This window comes from Quercus lobata, chromosome 7 (genome assembly GCF_001633185.2).
Source record: "Quercus lobata isolate SW786 chromosome 7, ValleyOak3.0 Primary Assembly, whole genome shotgun sequence".
NCBI classification, from domain to species: Eukaryota; Viridiplantae; Streptophyta; class Magnoliopsida; order Fagales; family Fagaceae; genus Quercus; species Quercus lobata.
In genome coordinates this window covers 35,986,342-36,005,857 of record NC_044910.1, presented here as the reverse complement: position 1 = coordinate 36,005,857, position 19,516 = coordinate 35,986,342, and the positions used below count along the sequence as shown (strand labels likewise).

Sequence of the window (19,516 nt, the reverse complement as noted above, 5' to 3'; positions counted from 1 at the left end):
TTGATTGTGAAGTGAATTGACGTCACATGACCAATAAACCTACTACCTAGTTTCTAATTTCAAATTAAAAGGACATTGGGTTTATATGATTTTCACCCAAAATTCAAGGGTATTCTTAAAAATATTTTTTCCCTTTTTTATTTTTTTATTTTTCTATTGCCCTTCACTTTAAATTAATGATTAATTAAGTTCATATTTATAATAGGCATTTGTATCAATAATACATTTCGGTCCAATTTGGTCCATTACGGTTTATTTTGGTCCTTATGGTCCATTTTAATCATCTAGAACCACTTCCCAACCCAACCCAAACCAAACCAAACTCATTGAATCCATCAGCTCCATAACCTCCATTCCATGGATCTACCCTTCACACACTGTTTAGACCTCTAGGCAGAGATCAAAGAGCGAACCATGAGATTTTTATCTTGGGCTGAGAGAGAGAGAGAGAGAAGGGGGGTTAAAAGAAAATAAAAACGGAATAAAAAATTAGCACTGCTAGTAGCAAAGTGAAAATTTTTTGCAATTTTTTTCCCCAAATGGCACATCAAGTGGAGGCACTTTTTTGCTATCTGGTGTACTACGGCCGATGCCAACCGAAGACAGCAGGCTCTTTGGTCGCACTTCTAGCAACATCTAAACGTGGCCCTTACGAAGCGAAAAATGATAAAAACAGGAAAAAAAAAAAATTCCTAAAGAATGTAATCAAATGATTAGGATATCACGTGCAACCTGCACACAAGCAGCCAATGCAATATCCACAATGCAGACTAATCTTGGTGAGCAGGAATTGTTTTAACTTGGAGCACACTGAGGAAAAATGCTTGGAAGTCTACATAAAATGACTAATTGAACATGGCATAAGATGTTAAACAGTACAGTTTACTAACATCATGTAACAAATCAACATGGGTGTCAATTTTGGAACCCTGCTATATCAGATTGCACTACGGAGAACACAAAATTCTCATGATTGAGAAGCCTCAAAAGCAGCAGATCGTTTGTTCTCACTGCCCCAAAAGGTGGAGCTCTGTAAAGGATGAATCATGAAACCCCAAAATCAGTTTCCACTAGCAGGAGGGACTGTGGCAGGCTTTGCATCCTCAGCTTTCTCATGTTCTTTGTTTAACATCTGTAAAACACAATCTACATACATCAGCCCAATTGATACAGGTGTGCTCAATGAAGAGAGAGAGAGAGAGAGTATTATTTGTGTCAGGAGAGGGCATGTCACCTTATTATTGATCAAGTTGTGGAGTGCGATGACACTTCGGATGAGAGAAGAAAGATATATTACCAACATCATATCGTTTGTTTTAACTGCACAAAGGGAAAAGAGAGATTTAAAGAAAAAAAGAAAAAGAAAAACTATATATACAGATTATCCCCATCTACCTGCCTAAATTAGAATGTCTACATTTGTGGCATATAGTATTACCTGCAAATGCCTTGATTAACTCATTCACGTTGAGATTTGGAAGCAGGTTGAACACATCCTGAAGTTTTAAAAGATATGAGGATAATTGGTACAGGTAAATGAAGAAGTGAAAGTATTGGGAGCACCAAAATTGATTGATATTCTTCAAATATTATTTTGAACTCAGTCAAACTTGATTTACTTCATTGAAAAAAGATAATCTTCTGAAAAAACTGGTGACACCATATGTGGGAAGAAAGATATACTTATCTTCACGAAAAATAAAAAAGAAAGGCAGGTAAATAACAATATCATGGTGAAAAGAGTAATGTGCAATAACAAACTATACCTGTAAATGATAAAGTATCTCATGATTTAAAGGAAGCTTCCCATCAATGACAAGATCAAGGTAACCACGTATCTCTCGTAGTCGCGCATCCAAACCCTTTAAAGCTGTGAGTTTTCCGGAAACCTGAACAAAACAAAAGGCAAATCTACTTCTTCAAAATGTTTTTGTTCAGAGATAAGCATCCACAATCAAAAAACTCAATTCTGAAATTTACACAAGATGTTGCTTCAGCAAACAAAGAAAAGAAACTGTGTGGGGAAAAAAGAAAAACCTCATTGGCAAGTGTACTAATGGTTGTATCCTTCACATCCCTTAGCAAGTGTTCCACTCCTGTAGATAGATCATATGAGAATGCAATTAGTAATGGAGATGAAAGATCATAAATTCAAAGATGAAGTCACTTTGCATCTTATTTCAAATTCTAAATGGTGGCAAATGCTAGCAGGAAAATTGCAATTTTCATGTCATGGCATACCAATTTCCTCAACCTCATGAGCCGCAATTTCTGAAGGCACATGGACAAAAACCTTCTGGCTCTTTTGTGTAGCATTCTGTTACACATAATCAAGCATTAGATTAACATCAAGGGAGGAAAAATGGATACAGCTTGTTGAGAAAAGAACAGTAACTTTGAGACTTCCATTAGTCTCTTCTAAAATGATATATGGGAACTGCACTCAACCATTCACCATATGCAATCTCTATATAAAGATAGCAGATAAAAAAACAGGATATTTTTCTTACCTCTTTGACTTCTTCAACATCATAGTAAGCCTTAGTGGGTATCCCCAGCTCTTTGGGCTGGACATCAATAATGACCAAGACAGGATTTGGGACATAGCTACAACACCACCCAAAAATATATATATTATCACAAAAATGAACTTCACATGCACTCACACACAGATATATATATATATATATATATAGAGAGAGAGAGAGAGAGAGAGAGAGAGAGAGAAGATATTGCAAACCTCTTGCTAGTGTTATAGAGTTCAATCAATATTTGATTGGTCAAAACAATAAGATATTGAACATGAGGGCCTAAAGCTAGTATTGAAGAGAGAAAATAACACACACATATACATATATACGAATGCATGATACAGTTACATGAATAGACAGCTGTAAAATATTTTCCTCATAAATTAAGATATATGATCTTACTTGTGGAATAATCTGTGAATATCAAGATCATTCTCCCGTAGCTTCGGGCCTGTACTATACCAACCTACCACGTGCTCCTTGGCTGAAACATTATTAGAACATATAGAGAAAAGTTAGAATTCCCCATGGGATTTTTTTAACAGACATCATATTTACCCTTAAACTAAAACAAAAACTACCGTTGATTCTCTTGAACATAGAAAACATCGCTTCATGGTAATTGTGGTCAAGAAACCATATGCTTGGATCCTTATCGTCTTCTTCAAAGGGCACTGAAATTACAAGATCACCAATAAGAAAAAAGTAATACCAGTGAAACTCTTATCATGCAATGAACCATACTTTGAAATGAAATACAAAACTTAGAAACCCTTTGACCAGATAAAATTGGTCAACATTTTTTTCTTTTAATTATTAGTAAGTTTGCACTTTGCAGCAACTACCATACAACATGGCAATATGTGATGCTAGAACATTAGGAAAAATCTCCTCGATCTACTTTCAGAAACACATATAAGTAAATTAACATATTTAGACCACACTCTTCCTAACTAGTACACTTACTCTAAACACCACTCTCAATGTAACTATGACAAAGCATAGAGGCCATAACAGTGATTTCATTGACTTGAAAGTTTGAAACCACTTGGAAAATAATCCTAATTATCCCATTAACCTAGTGTCATCACAAAAAATAATTAAAAGAGTGTGCCATTTAAAGTAGAACCAATCAATTTAGCGTATATAAAGTACAAACTATTACAAGGAGTCTAATTGTAACTTAACTAGTCCTTTTAGATTGTGACAACCAACTAGTACTTTTGGATAGCATTGGCTCTGTTGTTGAAATTAAAGTTGGATGCAAATCGCAAAGTTAAGCCCTCGAACAATAGCAACTCTTTCCAACAAATCTGATTCATATAGTAACTCACTAAAAAACCCTAAAAATCAAAGTTTTCACAAAACCATATAATTAACAAAATTACGTAATGCCACACTCAAATTTCCAATCACATTACATAGTGCATTAATAACCCCTAAAATCCACAATTTTGAAACCCTAAAATCTACAACTTTCATTAGATCTAAACACAAAATTAGAAAAAATTGAGGAGGTAAACACATATATATATGTAAAAGAGGGATTTGGGACCTGCATAGCTGTTGGTGACATCAACGGTGCCTTTGAAGGTGCTGCCGAGTAGAACGCCGACGACTCGGCGGCGAGTGTCCTTGGCGACTCGGTTGTAGTTGTCGACGATGCTGAGGAGAACCAATGGGTGAACGATCACCTTCTCGATTGGTTTCGACGATATTTGCTGTGACTTTATCACATCCATAGCTTTTTTTTTTTTTTTTTTAAATTTTTCCGACGAAGAGACTTTGAAAATATGTTTTTGTTTCGAGTACTTTTCTTGCTTTTGTGTTTTTTTTTTTAGAGAGTTTGAGAGTGTGCGTTGTCTTGTGTAGAAAGAAATGAGTTAAAACAAAATCCAAATACGAAACAGAGACGGAGGTGTTTTTTTTTTTTTTTTTTTTTTTTTTTTTTTTTTTTTTTTTTTTTTTTAAGTTTCTCTACTCTAAAACCGCTTTGTGAGATTGCGTTTTATAGAATGTGATTGTAAAGAGCTGTATCTAACAACGTGTTTGGCGAATTGGCTTGTTGAGTTAACTATTAACGTAATTTTTTTTTAGTTACTAATAATTACTCATTATATCAATAGTTTGTAAAAAAAAAAAAAAAAATTGTAAAATAGTTTGTACCTTTAGCATTTTTCCATGTGAGATTTGAGAATTGATGATGATGTGGTTTTACTGATAATTAGAAGGAAGATTGGAGTAGTGTCGGCTACTAGTATTTTGTCGTTTAAATTAGAGATTTAGGGCTTTTTGCATACTTGATTTTTTAAGTCTCCAAATCTTCTTAAGGTTGGTTCGATCACTTGATAATAAATGTTCATGTTAGGGGTGACCATGAGTCGATTCTGGGTCAGGTTTACCACAATGAATTATGCTTGACTCTTTTGGACTATAACATCTTTAACGCATCTATATTTATATAATATCTAAAAGTTGAAGTGTAACATTTATTATTACTAAGTCATATCAGCGTAATATTTCGATTTATTCGGTCTAATTTGGACCACTTTAGTCCATTTCAATTCATTGCGATCTTTTGCGGACACACTCACACTATAACAATAACATATATATATATATATATATATATATATCTCTCTCTCTCTATTGATCAAATATCATGAAATTTTTTTCTATACAAATAAAACCTTACTTCATATTTTTTTTTTAGTATTTGTATTTAATAAAAATTTCCATTGAATTATAAATTCATTAAAGGGCTCTCTCTCTCTCTCTCTCTCTCTCTCTCTCTCTCTCTCTCTCTCTCTCGTCTCTCTCTCTCTCTCCTCCTCTCTTCTCTCTCTCTCTCCTCTCTCTCTCTCTCTCTCTCTCTCTCTCTCTCTCTCTCTCTCTCTCTCTCTGAGTAGAAGAGAGTATTGGTCTTATCTATATTTTTCATTTTTCACTAAACCAAAAAACATATCATCAAAACCTATCCAATACATGGATTACCTTTTAATTTCATCGGTAAGAATGTAAGACCAACAGCAAATAAGGGTGGAAAACTAGTCATTTCCAAGACATCCTAATTAATATATAGTTTAGGGGGTAAGTGTGCAATTTCATAGCTTGGTTATATATATAGTTTTTACTTGACAACACTAATTGGATTAAGTAAGAATAATAATGGACATATATGATTATAAGCGTGACTCAACTTTCATGGTTCATACTATTTTGATTATAGAATAATTGTATTTCTATCTATTCTTTCAATTTTTACTATAGTTATAAAACAAACATTTTTAGTCATAAAATATTTCAAAAACTAGCTTTCTAAATAAAAAAGTGATGCATTAACAGATTCTTAGAAAATTTTTATATTAAAAGGAAAATTTTTGTGACATTTAGTATGGAATCAACCATAGGTGATTTTGATGTAAAAGAATTTCAAATTTCATTTTGATAAATTACAAATGATTAAGTAGAAATGTATTAAAAACAATAATTTTGTATCTTTTCTTTTGTTTATATTTTGTTAATATTAAATAGCTGCTAGTTTTATTTTTCGTATATTAGTTTAGTTTAAATTTGAGGAGATTACTTATATATTTTGTTAATGTTAAATATAGATGCTAGTTTGGTGGCAAACTGGCAATGATCGTATATCTTATAGTTTTTTTTTTTTTTTTTTTTTTTGAGGAATGTATTCTTATAGTTATATTATGAGTCACATGTAGCATATTTGTTTCTTACAGTATAGATCAAGGAAAGAAAAAGGAAATAATTCGATTCAAAGGAATCTGAAACTGATTAGAAAAAAACTATGCTGCTCATGGACCTCATTTTTCTTTCATCAGCCAAAATAACACCAAAAAGAGGTGACTTGTTTAATATTCCTTCACCCCCACGAGTATTTTCAGGCAACATCTTCTATGACTTCCTTCTCTCTCTCTCTCTTTTTTTCTTTTTTTTTTTTCCTTCTCTTGGTTTCTCTATGAACATCATTTTGATATACATTTGATCTAAAGTTTTCTTAATCTTTATATAGGAGATCCTACAAGCTTACCATTTCTAGAAGGTAAGCATATTTTTGAACTTTATGGTCTTCAACCATATGTGCTGAACTTAGTATTTTAATATACTGGTTCCAACTCCCACTGTTTTTGTAGTATTTTTGTACCATAGAAAGCCGAGGTTTACTGGTCAACATGGCAACCTTTTTCAGCATTTCAGGTGATCCAACTAATAGTTTATAAATAATCTACCATTTCAGTACATCTGCTTAAGTTAATAAAAAATCTAGCTTGTAAACTAATTTAATGCGACAGGATTTTTATCTGTAAGAAGTTTATAATATTATTTATTTAGTTTTAAGGCATCATAAAAAAATATAACATCACGATGTATGTTAAAACACTAAACTTGAAATAAAAAATGTAGAGTGACATTACTTTGAGCAGAAGGTGTAAAAAAACTGAATGAATGCTTAACTTTGCATGCTTATTAAGGAAGGACCTAATGTAATACAGATTCACATGCTATAGAGAAATTCGCTTTTACAAATAAGTGATTGTGAATTCAAAAAACTGAACAACACATGAAACCAATGTTATTACTTGGTTCTTTACAATACAGTGAATGTTACTAGTTTCAATAGAGAATAAGTCCCCTGCATTTCATCCTTATTTTCCTTACCTTACAAGTGATATGGAATCTGTCTGCAAAAGCTGGCATATTTGGATGGAGAGGATTTCCATTTGCTCCATTTTTTCATAAGGTCGTCCAAAATTTGTAATGATGAAAAGTGACTATGCTGAAGCACCATTTATGGCCATAGATCTTTAAAATATTCATATTAACATCCTGTATAGTTCTTAAGATAAATCCACCAAAGACTTTTAAAAACCCTATCTATTCATTGTGAAATAAGTGATTGAAGTTTGCCCCCTGATAATCCAGAATATTCAACATAAAGTAATCAAAAAGGCAACTCTTCAACCCTTGAAATCAAGTTTACCTATTGAAAGTTGTAAAATTTCAAAGAATTCAATTGATGACTATTGCTTTAAAGTTATTCTACTTGACAGTCATGTCATCAAAGGGTTAGTTCAACTGGATGGTAACAAATTCTTCATCTATATACTAAGCCACCTTAGTTTTTGTTTATTTAATTGTTAGTGTTTTCTAAAGGCATTTTTTTTCCTATTCCATTGCAGTTCTGGTATGGACTGACATGGTATCAGCTTATGCTGTGTGGGTGATGATGACATACTTAACAAATGTCTGGAGGCTTGACTTAACCCATGCTGCTGCAATTGTGAATGTGTTTACTGGTGCTGCCACAATAATGCCTATAGGCATGGCCTTCCTTGTTGATGCTTTCATGGGTGACTATTGGATGCTCTTGCTCTCTAGTCTTGCTTATAGCTTTGTAGGTTTTCCAAAATTTCCTTCACTCATTTATGTGTTTCTGCTCTGCAACCAATATTGCAATTTTTATTTTGGTTTAAGTTGCTTTAATTTATATTTATCACTTCAAACATCAAATAATATTGGTGCAACAATGTAGAATGAATAATCGAGAAGTAACATTGTCTTTGATAACGTTCGTAGTAGTATAGATCTTAAAATGTTCAATTCAATCCTTTGCACCATATAGGCTTTGAAAAAGTCTGAACTTCTACCAGAAGATGTACTAAGTATTGGGTGTCACTGCAGGGGATGAGCTTCTTGGCAATGTCTACACCACCTGTCCTTTTCTAATGTCGCAGGCAACTGTAGTGCCTACAATCCAGATTGCATTGGTGATGCCCAGAAAGCTCTCTTCTACACAGCATTAGCACTCATAGCTATTGGGATATCTGGCCATATCACATCCTTAAGAGTCTTTCCTGAATCAACAAAAGCTGAACCAAACAGATGCTAGGAAAAAGCTATGGAATTGTGTTGGCAATTTTGCTGTGATTCTTCTCGCACTTATCGGAAGTATTGCACTTCCATATATAAAGCCATGGTCTGTCCGATTTGGAATACCAGCAATCTGTACAGTACTGTCAACTTTTCTATTCATATGTGGCTCGTGTAAGTCGTGTTCATGTGAACCAGGCAGCAAAAACAAGGTGAAGGATACCAAAATCTTTATACGCATGGTGCCCATGTGGATGACCTTCATTATTTGTGGGGTTGTGATTTCCATGGGAAACACTTACTTTTTAGAGCAAGCAAAAAATATGAATCACAAGGTTGGAAAATTGAAGGTCCCTCTTCCCATATTTAAAATTTTCTATGACCTTGTAAAAGATCTTTTCACCAAACTTTATATTGAAGCAAAAAAGATAATTCCACCAAATTATTTAGCCCCCTGTGGAATCATTGTAGCAATGCTACTTTCAATACTATGTTGTATCACAGCTACAAAAATGGAAACCAGAAGGCTAGACGTGATTAGAAGGCATTGTTTACATGACAAACCTATTGGCAAAATCCCAATGAGCATTTTCTTGCTTCTTCCACAGTATCTCCTTCTTGGTGCCCTTGATGGAATCTCTAATTTCAGCATTGATTATTTCCTCACTGATCAATTTCCTGCATCAATGAAACATTACTCGCGATTTTTCACTAATGGGGCAATTGGAACAGGAACTATGGGTAGTGTCCTTTCAGTTTATGTTGTTGGAAAGGTCAGTGAAAGTGGAGGGAAACCAAGTAGGTTTCAGGACACACTGAATAAGAGTCGTTTGGATAACTACTATTGGACACTGACAGTATTGAGTTCTATAAATCTTGTTTTGTACATCTTGGTGGCACTGTGGTACAATAAGTGTGAGCAATCAGTCCATTCATGAAGATGATTAGCACTAGTGGTTCGTTTGTATCAAGGAATTTAATGAGAACAATTTGGTTTAAATATTTAGTTTAAATGACTTGAATAATGTATGAAATGACTTTTTTTGTTTTCTATCGATTAAATTTATGGAGGGATTTGAGCTTTATTAATATGTGGATTTAAAATGACAAGGAGTAAAACGTCTTTTCAAATTCATAATATCACAAATGTTTTTGTTTAAATAAAATCCCCATAGCTTATATCATCGTGTGTTGTTACATTTATACTAGCAATTATTTTTCTAATCCTTTGATTTTAAATACTCAAATCAAAATAAAACCTTGGGAATTTTTTCATTTTGCTTATCAAACACACCATGGCTCTTAATTATGTCTGGCCTGGTGTCTCCGCTTGTGCAGTGGCTACACAATGAACTATGTGCAGTGGAGCCCCTTCACAGGCAGGCAGGCAGGCTTGCCTGAAGTGGTCATTTCCTGTAGGAGTTTCAGTGGACTCTCTATCCCCTACATTTTGCAGAACCAGAGATTAGTTCTTGAGTTATAGTCCCTTCTCATTTCATTGTTTAAAAAGCCCTTATAATAATTTCTTCTTACGTTTTCTATGAAAAAGAAAGTTCTGGTGAGAAACATTATCAAAATCAAGAGAAGGAAAAAAAATCACTTCAGTTTCATTAACTTCAGCTTGTTGATACACTGCACCTTACAAACGCCAATCAATACAGAGAACACTGACACATTGAATTGGAGAATCCAAGGAAACGGATGTAAAACGAAATTCATCTAAGAATACTAACAACAACAACAACAATAACAACAATGCACATCATCTTCCTAAGGTTGCGTAGGTTCTTCATTCTTTGTTGCTTTACCGATGTCTTTATTTGGTGGGTCTTTAAAGGTGTACAGCAATGCCACCAAGATGTACAAAAAAAGATTTATACAAATCAACACTGTCAGTGTCCAATAGTAGTTATCTAATCGACTTTTATTCAGTGTGTCCTGAAACCAATTTGTTCTTCCTCCCCTTTCACTGAATTTACCCACAACATAAACCGAAAGGACACTACCTACAGTTCCTGCTCCAATTACACCGTGGCGGAAAAGTTTCAAGTAGCGGCTCATTGAGGCAGGAGCTTGATTAGTGAAGAATTGATCAATGCTGAAGTTAGACATTCCTTCAACGGCACCAAGAAGGAGAAACTGTGGAAGAAGCCAGAACATGCTCATTGGGATTTTCTCATTACTGTCATTAAGTTTGTCAAGTAACCTGTGCCTTCTAATCATGTCAAGCCTCCTGGTTTCCACTCCTGCAGCTGTGATACAACATAATATAGAAAACAGCATTGCTACAAAGATTCCAAAGGGGGGTACATGTCTTCCTTGAATCTTTAATTTTTCAGTTACTTTGACATACAGTTCAAGGAACTTGTCTTTTGAAAGGTCATAGAAACATTTAAATATGGGAAGAGGGACCTTCAAATTTCCAACCTTGCGATTCATATCATTTGCTTGCTCTAAAAAATAAGTGTTTCCTATGGAAATCACAACCCCACACATGATGAAGGTCATCCACATGGGTATCATGCGTATAACTTTTTTTGTATCCTCCACCTCTGCTAAGCTGCAAAATGTCCATCTATTTTGGGGATGGACTGTAATGGCAGCCTTGTCAAGGCACCTGTATTTAAAAATTATGTTTCAGAGAATATTGTAGGCAATATGTGTTAAGCTTGATAAAAAAATTTGTAGCTTGTAAGTCATAACTTATGGCTGATTACATATTGTATCAGTTCTACCAACTATTAGAAGTTAGTAAATTGGAAAATAGTTACTGGTAGAAATCATGAGCATTGGTGAGGTCATTATACTTTCTAATAACCCTGTAAAATGCAAAAATGTGGGCACTTGGTTTTAAATTAATGTCTTCGTATCATCAAGTTTCTAGGTTGAGAGAGAGAGAGAACCTGAGACTCCGGGGGTGAGGCACCTGATTATCATTTTGTAGTTGATGACGAAACATCTTGGAAGCAGAGGCTACAAAGACTCTACATACAGTTGTAAGAGGACTCCCCTGTGGCTGCGGTCCAGATGGTTTGTATGAACGTGAGCCAGTTGTGAATAGAAAAGTTGCTACTACAGTGCATATTGCTGGTATTCCAAATCGGACAGACCATGGCTTTATATATGGAAGTGCAATACATCCAACAATTGGGAAAATAATCACACTAACAACAGCTACCACTTTCCTAGGCTTTTGGTTCTCCTCCATTTGTTGTTTCAGGAAAGACTCGAAGGATGTGATATGACCAGCTATCCCAATAGCTATGAGTGCTAATGCTGTATAGAAGAGAACCTTTTGGGCATCACCAATGCAACCTGGCTTGTTTGCATCACAGTTCCTTGCAGCATCAGGAAGAACATGTGGTGTTGACATTGCCAAGAAGCTTAATCCCTGCAGTGACACCCAATAATTAGTACATCTTCTGGTAAGTCCTATGACTTTGTCAAAACCTATACTGTGCAAAAGAATGAATTGGGTAACGTTTTCGGATCAATAACATTGTCAAGAAAGCATTACAAATTGACAAGCATTAAGTGGCTTGCAATGTGCACCCCAAATACAATAGTTTGCAATTGACACCCTTATTTTTAAGATTAATTTGTAATGTTCGCATAATCCAAATCATTTTTTTAATTAACATATTTATTAACACTTTAATTTGAGAGTAATCTGCCCAAAAAGTCGTTAATTTTGACACTAATATGGATAGCAGGGCGAACAATGCAAGTTATTCTCAAAGTAGAGTGTTGATTCCATTACATTATAATATAGGATGGGCGTTATAAATGCTTCCATAATTTCAGGCAGAGAGCTGCAATTAATTCAAATTAGAAAAGAAGAAGAAGAAGAAATAATCATGAAACATGACATTCCTCAGTCAAAATAATCCATGCATCAACGATTTTCGAGTAATTTATTTAGATGAGATGCCCAATGTTGCTCCTTGATTATTCTTTCTACATTGTTGCAAAAATGTAGGGAGGGGAATTTGAAGCCCAAGAGCAGGCAATGTGATTGGGGTATAAGGCTCTTGGCGAAATGATAAATATAACTAAAGCAGATTTATATAACAAAATTGGTAATACTTGTAGCATAGTATAAACACAAAAAAATGAGGGAAGTTTTGAAAACCTACAAAGCTATAAGCAATACTGGAGAGCAAGAGCATCCAATAGTCACCCATGAAAGCATCAACAAGGAAGGCCATGCCTATAGGCATTATGGTCGCAACACCAGAAAACACATTAACAATTGCAGCAGCGCGGGTAATGTTAAGCTTCCAGACATTTATCAAGTATGGCGTCATCACAAACAAGGCCCAAGCTGTTAGCATGTTGGCCCATAACAGAACTGCAATGGAAGAGGAAGAAAGTGTTTTTAGAAAACACCAATAATTAAATAAATAAATAAAATCTAAGGTGGCTTAATATATTAAACTATTTCCTATAAATGAAAATTTTGTAACCCACTAATTGAACTAACCCTTTGATGACATGACTGTCAAGTAAAATAACTGGCTGAAACAGTAATCACTAATTGAACTCTTTGAAATCTTACAAATTTCCATAGGCATACTTGGATATCAAGGGTTAGAGATTTTCCTTTCCCATTGGTTTCTGGATTAGAATGCGCCAAGTCTGAATCTACTAATTTCGTAGTGAATGGATAGGATTTTAAGAATTTCATGGTGGAGTTACCAAAAAAACTTAGAAAGATCCTAGTTCGAATATTATAAGGATTAAGGATCTACGGCCCTAAATTGTGCTTCAAAGAAATTTCATAATTCATGAATGGCTTTTGGAAAGAAACGAGCAAATGGAATATACTAGATTCTGCAGATAGTTTTGTTTTTTGTTTTTTTGTTTTTGTTTTTGTTTTTGTTTTTTTTTTTTTTTTTTTAGGAGTAGATAGATCCATATTACTTGTAAGGCAAGGAAAATAAGGGATGGAATGCAAGGGGCTTTATTTTCTATTAAAACACTGAGCGATTAAAATTTTATCTACAGAATAATGCCAAATTGCAGGGGATTCGTGCGTTCTTAAATCTTAGTACCTCTATAGCTATGATTAAAGACTAAAAAAAAAAAAAAAAAAAACCCAAATAAGTAACAATCAGAATAAGATGCCAAGTGTGTGACTGTGTGATTTCTCTTTAACACATTTGCGTAACAAGTTAACCAAATGTGCTGAAACTACGACATTATTTATAAGCTAGTACAAATTACCTGTTATTCTGACAAAGGATGCCATGTTCACCAGTAACCTAAACTTTCTGTAATACAAAAAAACTACAAAATCAGTTGGAACAAGTTCTGAGAGAGAACAACCGAAGCAAAAGGCATCAGAGATATTTGAAGTTGCAAGAATTGGGAAAATTTCTGTCTACCAGTAACATTTCCCAGATCCCAAAGAAGTGGGAGGTTTGTGGACTGAGTAGACCTCTAAGAAGGTCAGCAGACTCAGCACATATAAAGTTAAAAAAAAAAAAAAAAAACATTCTTAGCTTCAAGAAATGGTGAGTTTTAGGGAGGTATTGTGCATATCAGATTCCTTCAGCCATTCAAAATAGTAAGTTAGGCACGTTTTCAAACAATTAAGAAAACTAACATCTCGAGTTTTAGAAACTCGAGATCCATATTATAACTCGAGTCCAAAAGACTCGACTTGTGAGTGTGAAAATTTCACATAGATCTCGAGTCTTTAAAACTCGATTTCCATGAAAAAAATTTCATCTATAGTGGCGTTTTTAAGCCTTACAGTGACGTTTTAAAATCCTATAGCGGCGTTTTTCTGCAAAATTTTTTTATACGCACAGGTTTAGGGGGTCCTATAGTGGCGTTTTTAAGTCCTAAGTGACGTTTTAAAGACCTATAGCGGCGTTTTTTCTCAATTAATGGAAATCGAGTTTTTAAAACTCGATTTTCAGCCTGATTTTTTTCCCACTTCAACGTAATCCACTTACAAATCGAGACTTAAAAACTCAAGTTTTATCTTGGAACTCAAGTTTTAGACACTCGAGATGCTAGTTTTCAAAATTGTTTTGAAACGTGACAATTAACTAAATTTTTTAATATTTATTGTTATTTAGAAAAAAAATTCGAGTTTTAGGTTCTCCTAAGATTATGCCAAACAAACTTAAGATCAAAATTGTATCAACAAGAGGGTTCTTTAAGAAAGCATGAAAAAAAGGAAAAAAAGAAGAGAAAAGAAAAGAAAAACATGAACAAGAAAAAAAAAGTAAGGCATAGATGATAGATGTTACCTGGGGTTGAAGGAATATTGTAGTACAAACTTTACTACAAAGCGTGGGAAGGAAATTTCTGGGAGAGACAATGTCAGAGTCTAGCCTTCACGCTCATTTTAGACTTTCAGTCATACAACTTTCCTAATTCCTCGTAAACCGTGGTGTTGCATTCTTTAACTCATGTAAGTTGACTTCTTAGTTCTTAGTCATTAGATAAAATCTATTTTATTCTTCAAGTATCCAAGAATGTGAAACACAAGGACTAATACTGTGACCGACAGTGAAACACAAATACTAATGCCATTTGGGGATTCCAGCTTTTAACCACAACCCCCCCCCCCCCCCCCAACAAACTTCTTCCCTTTTTTTTTTTTTTTTTTTTTTTTTTTTTTTTAAATATAAATATATCTCTGTTTTGAAACTATATAGTTTCGTATCCCTATTTCAAAACTCGATTTTAGTTTCAATGAAAAACTCGCGGGAATATTTGCAAATTAACGTTGTGAAGGGACAGAATATAGTAAGTTAATACGAGTTTGAAAGAAAAATGCAAACTAGCATCTCGAGTTTTAAAAACTGAGTTGGACATTATATGCCACATCAATCTCGAGTTTTTAACAGTCAAGTTCAAAAAAACATAAATCTCGAGTTTTTTACACTCAATTTCAAACAGATAAAAAAAAAAATGTACAAACCCCAGAAAAAAAAGATTTCAAATAGATAACAAAAAAATACAAACCCAGAAAAAAAAAAATGAACACAGACTCGAAGAAAGAAAGAACCCAGAAAAAAAAAAAAAAAAAAAAAGAATCCAGGAAAAAAGAAAAAGAAAAAGAAAGAAAGAACTGAGAAGAAAGAAGGAAACCCAGAAGAAAGAAAGAAAGAAAGAAGAAGAAGATCCACAACAAAGGGTCTTGTTTTTATTGTCTTCGGTTGTGGGCATTGCTTGCTTTTTGTTGTCTTGGTTTGTATTGAAAAGGGTCTTGTTGCTTTTTGGGTTTTGAAGGGTTGAACATTTGTTGGAGATTGGTGGGTACTGGGTTGGTTCTTGATTGGAGCTTTTCTTTCTAAAGTTAGGTACGTTTGTGGGGTTGTATTCCATAGGTACGCACTGGAACTCGAGTCTTAGAGACTCGAGTTTCACGTGGAATTTTTATGCACGTCAGCTGTCTCAAAAATCTAGAACTCGAGTTTTTAAAACTCGAGATGCTAGTTTCACACATACTTTTCAAAACCGGGCAACTAACGAAATTATTAGAAATACTTTGTTATTTGGAAAGGGTGTTCAAAAACTCGCTTGACTTAAAATCAAGTTATGCCCGATCAAATTTAAAAAAAAAAAAATTGCATGAAACTCGAGTTCCATACCTATAGCGGCGTTTAGGAAGACCTATAGTAGCGTTTTCATGCAATTTTTTTATAAGTTTGATTATATACCAGGTTTAGGAGCCCTATAGCGGCGTTTTAAAGCCCTATAGGAGCGTTTTCATGCAATTTTTTTATAATTTTAATATTCAGGGAGCCCTATAGTGGCGTTCATGGAACTCGAGTTCCATGCAAAATATATATATATATATATATTTTTAAAGTTTGATTGGGCATAACTTGATTTTAAACCAAGCGAGTTTTTCATTGAAACTTGATTTTAATAAAATCGAGTTTCGAAACAAGGGCACGAACCTATACAGTTTCAAAACAGGGGCATATTGCCAAATATTTTTAAAAAAAAGGGGTAAAAGGCTAGAATCTCCAATGACATTTACCCTTTTCATACGTTTCCGTTTGTCTATTTCACGTGTAGGATTTGAAGGTATCTACTTTTGGATTACATTGCTTATGAGGCTCTAAATCCTCTTATGTCTTAGTCTATGAATCTGTTTAGATACAGCTTATTTTACTTAAAATTAAAAACTTATTACTAAAAACACTGTAACAATATAATTTTTAAGTTATGAATAGTGTCGTGAGACCTAATATTTATCTAGAGATCTGCATTTGACGTGTTTGGCTTGGTCATAAACAGTGTCATGGAACCCAATCAAAAACGCAAAACGCAGCTTCATTCCTAGGCAAACGCACGCTACCTATATGATTTTGTAGCAACCACTTTGAAGGCTTGTTTATTTGATTATTCATGTTTTTGAGGGTTTACTTCTTTAAATCTATTCTAGCTGCAGACCTACGTGATGCGTGGAAATATAAATATTATGTAATGAGGTGTAATATATAAAAAGTAACCATTACTTCAATAACTATCTATTAAAAAAAAAGATTTCTATAAGTATTTTTTTTTATATCTTTTTATCTCTACAAATATATCATTTTATTAATTTTTTTTTTATGTTTAATTAATATTTTTTTAAGGTAAACCATACCCTTCTAACTTTAACTTCTACTTTATTGTATTATATTTGCTTAATATACAACTAAACTTTATAATTATAAGTTTCAAATTTATTATTCAAATTTCTCATCTCTAAAGGAATAAAGAAATTATCATAATAATCAAAACTCATTACAAAATTACAATGTTATCTTAGCTAAAATTAAAATGAAACTAAAGGAATAAATAATAGGCTTTATAATAATTTATTATTCAAACAATTGGTAGGCATATTCAAATTTCAGTTTCCAAAAAAACTAAGTATTAACCCAAACTAAAATTCAACTAAATCTATAAAAGGGAAAGAGAAGACTTTCTTATGGGATATTAAAAAAAAAAAAAAAAACACAATACCAAAACACATATTAAAAAAAAAACCATTAATCTTAATTAGAGTTATAAGAAAGAACAAAAATTCACTGAAAGAAAGTAGAGAGAGAGAGAGAGAGAGAGAGAGAGAGAGAGAGAGAGTACTCATAGTTTTGTGTGGGAAAAATATGAATTGAATGGCAGAACAATATCAAATTTATACAAATAAAATGGGTAGAAGAAGAGTCAAAATATAAAAAAGAGAAAGGAAGTATAACAGTAAAGTAATGGGGAGATAAAGAGGCAAAAAGAAAAGGGAAAGGTTGGAAGAAGTGTAACGGTAGGTTAGTGAACTAATAGGGAGAAGAAGAGGTTTTTTTTTTTTTTTTTTTTGGGAAAATAGGGGGAAGAAAAGTTTAAATAGAGAAAAAAAAATATAAAAAATAAATGAATGACATGATTGCTGATGTGCCTCAACAAGAATGTAGCAACAATAAATGCAACGCTTCAGTTTTTAGTAATATATAGATATAGATTTATATAGGGCTGGGTTCAAGTTATATCTTATATAATTCTAAGCAATGTTACACCATCTAATAACTTGTTATAGAATTCATATTTTAAAAATTCCATCGTTGAATTACATATTCTATATGTTCTTAACACTTATGCCAATTTTAATGTCAATTGGATGTTATTTACCATTCAATCCATAAAGTCATCTTTTATACATTACTTTAAACTACAAAAACTTTAATTTAAACAATTGATTGATGACATGGCTATTAATCTTAGATCATCTTGAAATTTTGTAAGCATGAAAAATATATGAAGGTAATGTAATCTAACGATGGATTTGTCAAAATTCGTATCCAATTAAAAAATATTGGGTGATGTAATATTGCTTAAAGTTACACCAGATGTAACTTAAACCCGACCCATCTATATAATATCTAAAAACTAAAATATAGTATTCATTAGACAAAAATGCAAAACAAACTCTCTAACTTTTAGTCTTTTTCATTTCAGTATTCTAACTTTCAGTTTTGTTATTTCTGTCCTCTAACTTTCAATTGTTGTCAATTTGGTACTTCGTTAAACTCCAGTTATGTCATTCCGTTAATTGAGCTAAAACGACGTCGTTTTGGCTTTTTAAAAAAAATAAAAATAGATTTCAGAATTTAAAGAAAATTAAAAAATTAAAAAAAAACTGATATTAAAAAAAAAAAGAAAAAAAAATCGAGGAATCATTCCACACCCAAATCACTCACGTGAACCAAATCATTTGAAATGACAAATGGCGTTAACATTTGCTTCCACCGTGACCTAGCCATATCAAACACAACCTACCACAAAACCCATTGGTATCGATAAAGCAATGCATCAGATTGAACCACCCAGCAACCATCAACACACAAAAACTCCATTGATGGCAATCTAAGAAGCCAACCAATTTGAACCACCCTTAAGCAAATTTATGGTCCAGTAACCAATTGAAGCAACCCATAGAAACAAACACGGTTAGGTGGGTCGGCAGTGAGAGCATGTGGTGGGCAGAGTTATTTTTTTGATGGGTTAGGTGGGCTAGGGATTCTAATGAGAGGAACAGAGGTGGAAGAGAGAATCTGATGATTGGGAGAGATGAGTTTTGAGTCTAATGGGTTTTGCCTAAGCCGTTTGACAGAGAAACATTAACGGAGAAATTCCACTTGGTCATGTGCACTGGACACATGCTTTACGTGGAATAGCTTTGAGATCGTAATTAGAAGAGGAAGATTCGTCAAAAACTTGGGTGGGATTATTTTGATTCTGATTATTATTATTGTTACTTGTGCGTAGGAAATTTACAAGCTTTTTCAGTGAGTGATTTGGGTGTGGAATGATTCCTCAGTTTTTTTCTTTTTTTAATTTTCTTTAAATTTCGAAATTTATTAAAAAAAAAGCCAAAACGACGTCATTTTAGCTCAATTAATGACAAGACATAACTGGAGTTTAACGGAGTATTAAATTGACAACAATTGAAAGTTAGATGATTGAAATGACAAAACTGAAAGTTAGAGGACTGAAATGAAAAAGACTAAAAGTTAAAGGATTAGTTTTGCATTTTTGCCTTTATATAATATCTAAAAGTTAAAGTGTAACCTTTATTGTTACTA

The 19,516-nt window shown here is 33.3% G+C and overlaps 3 protein-coding genes across 3 annotated transcripts; 1 reads left to right on the top strand and 2 right to left on the bottom strand.

The window, feature by feature from the left end:
* Positions 1-700: 700 nt before the first annotated feature.
* LOC115954251 (26S proteasome non-ATPase regulatory subunit 7 homolog A-like) lies at positions 701-4,371 on the bottom strand. The gene is made up of 10 exons (XM_031072166.1): positions 4,087-4,371; positions 3,113-3,205; positions 2,934-3,015; positions 2,511-2,607; positions 2,242-2,317; positions 2,038-2,096; positions 1,767-1,889; positions 1,439-1,496; positions 1,235-1,320; positions 701-1,132 (listed from the first exon to the last, which is right to left on the bottom strand). The coding sequence occupies exons 1-10, from the start codon at positions 4,271-4,273 to the stop codon at positions 1,061-1,063; spliced, it is 933 nt and encodes a 310-aa protein (XP_030928026.1). The 5' UTR covers positions 4,274-4,371; the 3' UTR covers positions 701-1,060.
* A 2,197-nt stretch (positions 4,372-6,568) lies between these two features.
* LOC115953287 (protein NRT1/ PTR FAMILY 5.5-like) lies at positions 6,569-8,636 on the top strand. Its single transcript, XM_031070888.1, has 3 exons — positions 6,569-6,594; positions 7,733-7,947; positions 8,235-8,636. Exons 2-3 carry the CDS (start codon positions 7,750-7,752, stop codon positions 8,277-8,279), a joined length of 243 nt encoding a protein of 80 aa, XP_030926748.1. The 5' UTR covers positions 6,569-6,594; positions 7,733-7,749; the 3' UTR covers positions 8,280-8,636.
* A 1,410-nt stretch (positions 8,637-10,046) lies between these two features.
* LOC115951975 (protein NRT1/ PTR FAMILY 5.5-like) lies at positions 10,047-14,884 on the bottom strand. The gene is made up of 5 exons (XM_031069084.1): positions 14,687-14,884; positions 13,650-13,696; positions 12,560-12,774; positions 11,327-11,814; positions 10,047-11,040 (listed from the first exon to the last, which is right to left on the bottom strand). Exons 2-5 carry the CDS (start codon positions 13,672-13,674, stop codon positions 10,194-10,196), a joined length of 1,575 nt encoding a protein of 524 aa, XP_030924944.1. The 5' UTR covers positions 13,675-13,696; positions 14,687-14,884; the 3' UTR covers positions 10,047-10,193.
* Between the last annotated feature and the right edge of the window lie 4,632 nt (positions 14,885-19,516).

Bases quoted from the DNA above. Each gene is read 5' to 3' on its own strand.
- LOC115954251 (XM_031072166.1), bottom strand. From the start codon at position 4,273: ATGGATGTGATAAAGTCACAGCAAATATCGTCGAAACCAATCGAGAAG. The intron at 2,097-2,241 runs GTATGCCATGAC...ATCTATCTACAG, and splicing joins TCATGAGGTTGAGGAAATTG to GAGTGGAACACTTGCTAAGG. The intron at 1,890-2,037 runs GTTTTTCTTTTT...TGTTTTGTTCAG, and splicing joins TTAGTACACTTGCCAATGAG to GTTTCCGGAAAACTCACAGC.
- LOC115953287 (XM_031070888.1), top strand. From the start codon at position 7,750: ATGGTATCAGCTTATGCTGTGTGGGTGATGATGACATACTTAACAAAT. The intron at 7,948-8,234 runs GTAGGTTTTCCA...GTGTCACTGCAG, and splicing joins CTAGTCTTGCTTATAGCTTT to GGGATGAGCTTCTTGGCAAT.
- LOC115951975 (XM_031069084.1), bottom strand. From the start codon at position 13,674: ATGGCATCCTTTGTCAGAATAACAG. The intron at 12,775-13,649 runs GTAATTTGTACT...CTTCCATTGCAG, and splicing joins ATCCTTTGTCAGAATAACAG to TTCTGTTATGGGCCAACATG. The intron at 11,041-11,326 runs GTTCTCTCTCTC...TTTTAAATACAG, and splicing joins CCTCACCCCCGGAGTCTCAG to GTGCCTTGACAAGGCTGCCA.